General features: G+C 34.1%; 1 protein-coding gene across 1 annotated transcript; it reads left to right on the forward strand.

Moving 5' to 3' along the window:
- Positions 1–4,693: 4,693 nt before the first annotated feature.
- On the forward strand, positions 4,694–5,236 carry LOC145796422 (uncharacterized). The gene has a single exon (XM_082881529.1). The coding sequence runs from the start codon at positions 4,694–4,696 to the stop codon at positions 5,234–5,236; it is 543 nt and encodes a 180-aa protein (XP_082737655.1).
- Positions 5,237–5,833: the final 597 nt, after the last annotated feature.

The raw sequence follows: 5,833 nt of genomic DNA on the forward strand, positions 1-5,833 counted from the left end.
CTTTTCCACTTTTAGAAATCCATATGCGATTTTATATACCGAAAATAGATTTAATAGCTAAATCATAACCAAACAACCCCCAATTTGGAACAAACCCCCAACCCCCAAATCATAATTTCACAATCAATCCAACAACAACAAAATCTACATAACAAAATACGCCACAAATATACTACCAAACTCACATCGAGTTTAGGAAATAGACCCTACCTCTTGAAGTGAAGAGGAGACAAGCCGAAAAAATTACCGGTGACGAAAAGACGAGCCGCTCAGATTAAATGGAAACCCTCACCGAGCTCTACATTTTGGTATATGGAACTAGGGATAGAAAGTGGGTAAAAATAGATGAAAACCAAGTTTGAAAGCTTAAAAAGGTTGAAAATGGCGAAGAGGAGAGAGAAAAGATAGAATTAAGAAAAATAGATATTTTAGCTTTTGGCACCTTATATAGACAAATAGACCACGGCCGCGAAGGCCATATTGCGGCCACGAACAAGCCAACTAACCTGGTCGGGAGTGCGACTAGGAAGATCGCGAGCGTGACCACCGAGAAAACATGGTCGTGGGTGTGACCACCTCATTTGCGGGCGCGATTAGCTTAATCGCAGCCTCACACCATGGCCTCTTGTGGCCCACACACCCAAGCCCCAGACCAAATGACCTGAGAGCCACTTTTGGTCGCGTCCTGGTCGCGACCCACTCGTAGGGGCGACCACTAGCAAAGCCCATCGCGAACACGAGCTTACTGGTCGCAAGCACGACCAATCTTGACCAGCAGCCCAAACTGCTCAAAACGATCCTTGTCACTCAAGACAACCCTATGTCCTAACCAAAGAAAAAAATGGATTGGGTTAAACTAACCCCGGGCAACTACAAACCCTAACCTAAATTGCCTCTCTCTTCTCTCTCCTCTCTACCTCCAACACTACCAACACCATCACCTTGGTCGCCGTCGCTAATCTCGATCTCACTGTTAACCTGTTTCTCTCAAAACCAAACCCTTTATCTCTTCAAACCCTCTCTCTTTGTTGTAGTTGTCAGAGTCACCATCATCCTTATGCTGCCGCTTCATACCTCGATGATATAGATCAACAGATCTACAAATCTGATCTTCTTTGCCTCAGACGTTGTAAATTTGTATAATTCCCATTACGATCTAGACATGAAAGAAGCTTTGAATCGTCTTCCTTAAGAGATCGTGGAGGCGAGGAACCAATATCTCAAGTGAGCCATAGACTTCTCCATGAAGCATGACTACCTCTCAATGGTTTATAAGCATCTCTCTTTGATTCCCTTTGTTTGGATGTTCGAAAAATGTAGGAATTTATTGTGAGAAAATTTTTGATCTTATGTTTTATGATACTTTGGTCTCTATGTTGTTTTTTATTTTATTATTTTTTTCATTGATGATAACATTTATTATAATCCCTTCCCCAACCAAGATCAACGACGGAGAACCAAGATTGGCGACAGATCAGTGATAAAGAGCCAAGATCATCTTCAATTTGAAGATCTATTTCCCAAGGGTTTCTATCCATTGATCTTCCCACACCAATCCAGATCTCGAATCTCATGATCATCCTCGATGCCTCTCCGTCCAAGCCTAGAATAAATAGGGAATTGATTGTTGGATAGAGAGAGAAGAGAAAATGTATCTTGCTCATACAGAGCAAGAATTCTCTTCTTTTTTTTTCATTTTTTTTTTTTTTGAAAATTTTATGTTATTGTTGTTGTTGTTGTTGTTGTTGTTGTTGTTGTTGTTGATGGAATAGATAATTTTGTTTTGTTTTGTATTGAACAAATAAGGATGAGAGAGAGTAGATAGAAAAAAATTTATGACAGATAGGGTTTGGTTTGGCTTGCTATTGCAATAGATATGGATTAGTCTAGTTTTATATTTCAACGGATAGGATTTGAGTTGGCAGTATTTCAACAGATAGAAAAAAAAATTGAACAGATAGAATTTTGACATATAGAATTTAGTGAAAAAATTGAATAGATAATAAAATTTAGACAAATATCTGAACAGGTAAGGGAAAAAATTAAACAAATAGTTAAAAAATTAAACAAATAAAAAAGAAATAATTACCTAAAAGTCATATCTACATGTTTGGTAGTAGCTTAGGTCCTATTAAAAACTTTTTGAACCAATAAGTCCCATTTACAGGTAAAATGACGTGTTTGCCCTTTTAACATAACCAAGTGTATATAAAATAGCATTGACATTATTTACTAGAAAGAAAAAACAAATCAGTTAACAGATCAGTTATGGAAGTAGCTGAAGATTCGAATCATGAAAGATCTTGAAGGATTTATTGGTTTGGTTCGCTATTATACATAATTGATTTCTCGGTTTTGATTCGAATAGCAAAGGATCTTGAAGGATTTCTTGGTTTGGTTCACTTTTTGAGTTGAAATCTGTTGGAGTTTGTTATGTGCGATTTCGATTTATAAATTGAAGAATTGATTTGCTGGATATTTGATCTTCGATCTGGTTTATAGGTATGTATTGTTTCGATTTTGTATATTATGTGTTTTTAGAATTTTCTTTAGTTTTGATTGAATTTATTTATGAGAATATGTTGAATAATTTCATTTTTACGAATTGAAAACGTGATTTGCTGGATGATTTCTCAATTTGGTTAGGTATTTTATGAATTGAAAACGTGATTTGTGAAAATTGAGAAAGTTCTTAATATTGTTATGAAGTATTTGTTCTAGTTTTTATTGATGCGATTTTTTTTCTTGTTTAGATTGAAAGATGAGTGAAGGTTGTATGAGTGTGCCTATTTTTTTTTTGTGCAAGTATAATGGTTGCACATTTGCAATTAAGATTGATCAAAATGTTATATATGATCAGTTGGTTGATAAGCTATGTTTGAAATGTGATAGCTTTGCAATCTAATAACATTTGTCTATCATACTCATTACCTAGACATCCTAGTTGTACGTTGGACAACAATGAGGAGTTAGATTTACTGTTGGCATTAGTTGTGCATTTTGATTCAAAGTGTATTGATGTTATTGTGAGATTAAAAAACTCAACCATTAACTGTGGTTATCTCAACAAAAGATTGGATTATGGAGAAAGAGAGTCAACGTTGGAGCTTGAAGTTTGTGATATTGCATTGTCTCATGACAACAGTAAGTCTGCGAACTTGTCAAACAGAGCATCTCTATCCTCCAAAAGGAATTCGAGATTGGAGGTTGAAAAAGAGGTTGATATGTTATCATCATTTTGTCGACACAAGGAAAAAATACTGTTGTCTGCTGGTTGGGCAGTTAGTATTACACATGTAGGACAGAAATTTGAATGTGGAATTGTTGAATTTCGTAATGCATTGTCGAAGTTTTCTATTGAGTGTGGATTCGAGTTCATATTTGTTAAGAATGATAAAGTTTGTGTTACAGCACAATGTTTGTTTAAAGAGACAAAAGGTTGTATGTGGAATGTTCATGGTAGAGTGGAGAATGCTAATGGGTTCTTTTATATAAGGAAGCTGAATAATGTCCACACATGTGGTGCTGAAGTACGTAGGATGAATCATTCTCGTATGAGTTCTTATTTAGTTGCTGATTTGATTGTTGAAGGTGTTCATGATAATCCATTGACACGTCCAGTTCATGTTGTTCGAGATTTTAAGTTGGGGTATAGGCTGAGAGTTAGTTATCGTCAAGCTTGATTGGGGGTAAAGAAAGCAAAAGGTGATATTTTTGGAGACTACTTAATGTCATTTGACCAGTTAAGATGGTGTGTGGATGTTACAAAGAGTTGCAATCCAGAGAGTTACATTGAGTTTGAGTGTGAGGATGATACTAAACGGTTTAAGAGATTATTTGTTGCTTTTCATGATTTCATTAGTGGATTTGATTATTGTCGACCTCTCTTATTTCTTGATGACACATTTTTTAAGGGAAGATTTAGAGAAAATTTGCTTGCTGCTACAGGAAAAGATGGAAATCAAGGTACACAAGAAATCTGTTTTCTCTGTTCTGAAATTGAGAAAGTTCTCAGTTTAGAAATATGATTGAATGTTTTAAATTTTATATAATATTGTTGTTGTATATGCATTTTTTATTTTTTCAGTTATTCATTTTAGTGTTTGATATTTTGAATGTTAAAGTGTTACCATTTTCTAAGAATAATAGAATATTCTCATTTTTTCTGTTTGTACATACAGGGTTCTTTCCTATTTGTTTTGCAGTTGTTGGCTCAGAGAATCAAGACAACTGGCATTGGTCTTTAGAGCATTTGAGTACAATTGTTTCACCAAAATGAAATATTACATTCGTGTCAAATCGTAACCTTGGATTAGTTGAAGTTTTGCCAAAGGTTTTCCCAATGACTTTCCATGCTTATTGTTTATATCATTTGAAGATGAACTTGAGGCATCATTTGCATGGTATGTTTCATGGATTGAAAGAAAAGTTGATCACTCTGTTTGGGAAATGTGCATATGCTCCAACTGAAGAAACATTTCATCAATGTTTGGTTGAGTTAAAGGCTGAAGGTGGGTCAAGAGTTGAAAAGTTTTTAGATGACATACCATATGATCATTGGAGTAATACATATTTTCGAGGGCAACGTTTTGGAGAGATGTGGTCAAATGTAGCTTAATCTTTCAATTCGTGGATACGAGAGGAATGCCACTTGCCTATCACAAAGTTGATTGATAGTGTAAGAATTAAGTTGATGAGGAAAATTGCTAAGAGGAAGGAACTTGTTAATAAATGGAATGGTATGATATGCCCTAAAATGGAGTCCAAGTTGCATGATGCTTTTAATACTTTGAGGCCATGGATTGTTAGTTCATCTGGGAATGATGTCTATGAGGTGCATTCACATCCATCTATTTCAGTTGACATTAGTAGACGAATATGTTCTTGTGGTGAGTGGCAGTTGAAAGGGTTTCCATGTGCACATGCAATTGGTGCTATACAAAAGAGTAGACATGATTTGAGTTTATTTGTTGATCAAAACTTCTATGTTCAAATTTATCGAGAGTCCTATTCTTTTTCCATATATCCTATTCCTTCAATTTGGAAACCGGATTGTAATGTTGATGGTGATAGTGATGTTGTTCTTCCTCCTTTGTCTAAGAAGCAACCAGGAAGGCCAAATAAGAAGAGGATTCGTTCCAATGGTGAGAAAGTAAGGCAAATTACTTGTGGTAGATGTGGGAAAGTTGGCAATCACAATAAGAAATCGTGTAAGGAGCTTTGTGATTTTTTGTAGCTGCTTTGTGATTATTAAAATTTTGTATTCATAAATTTCTTGAAGTATCAGATTGTACTGTTGAGAGCTATGTAATAATCTTCTATGTTTTGAATAAAGTGACATTAAATTGAAAATGAAAATATTCTTAATTTCAAATTTTAATTTTGAAATTGTTTGTGATAATATTGTTTGGTTGGCTTTTATAAATAAACTTGATTGTTGAATGTTTGTTTTTGAAGATTATGTGAATACTGTATAAAAAGTGAACATATTCTCAGTTTAAGTTTGTAGTTCAAAATAGCTAATTTTGTGATAATAGTGTAAGGCTCTTGTTATGAATTGGAACTAGTTTTAAATGTGATCAGTTGAATGAATGTGAATTAATATTCTAAATAGATATGATTAATGCTCTATGTTTTGAATAAAGTAACAATGGACTGAAAGTAAAAATATTCTTTGTTTTGAATTTTAATTTTTTAAATTGTGATAATATTGTGAGACAACAAATAAATTGTTGTCATAATATTGTTGTTTTGAAAATTGAGAGAACACTTTATAAAACTGAAAATATTCTCAGTTTTAAGTTTTTAATTTCAAAATAAGTGATTGTGATAA

This window comes from Camellia sinensis, chromosome 7 (assembly GCF_055761805.1).
Source record: "Camellia sinensis isolate YWXY chromosome 7, ASM5576180v1, whole genome shotgun sequence".
Taxonomy (NCBI): domain Eukaryota; kingdom Viridiplantae; phylum Streptophyta; class Magnoliopsida; order Ericales; family Theaceae; genus Camellia; species Camellia sinensis.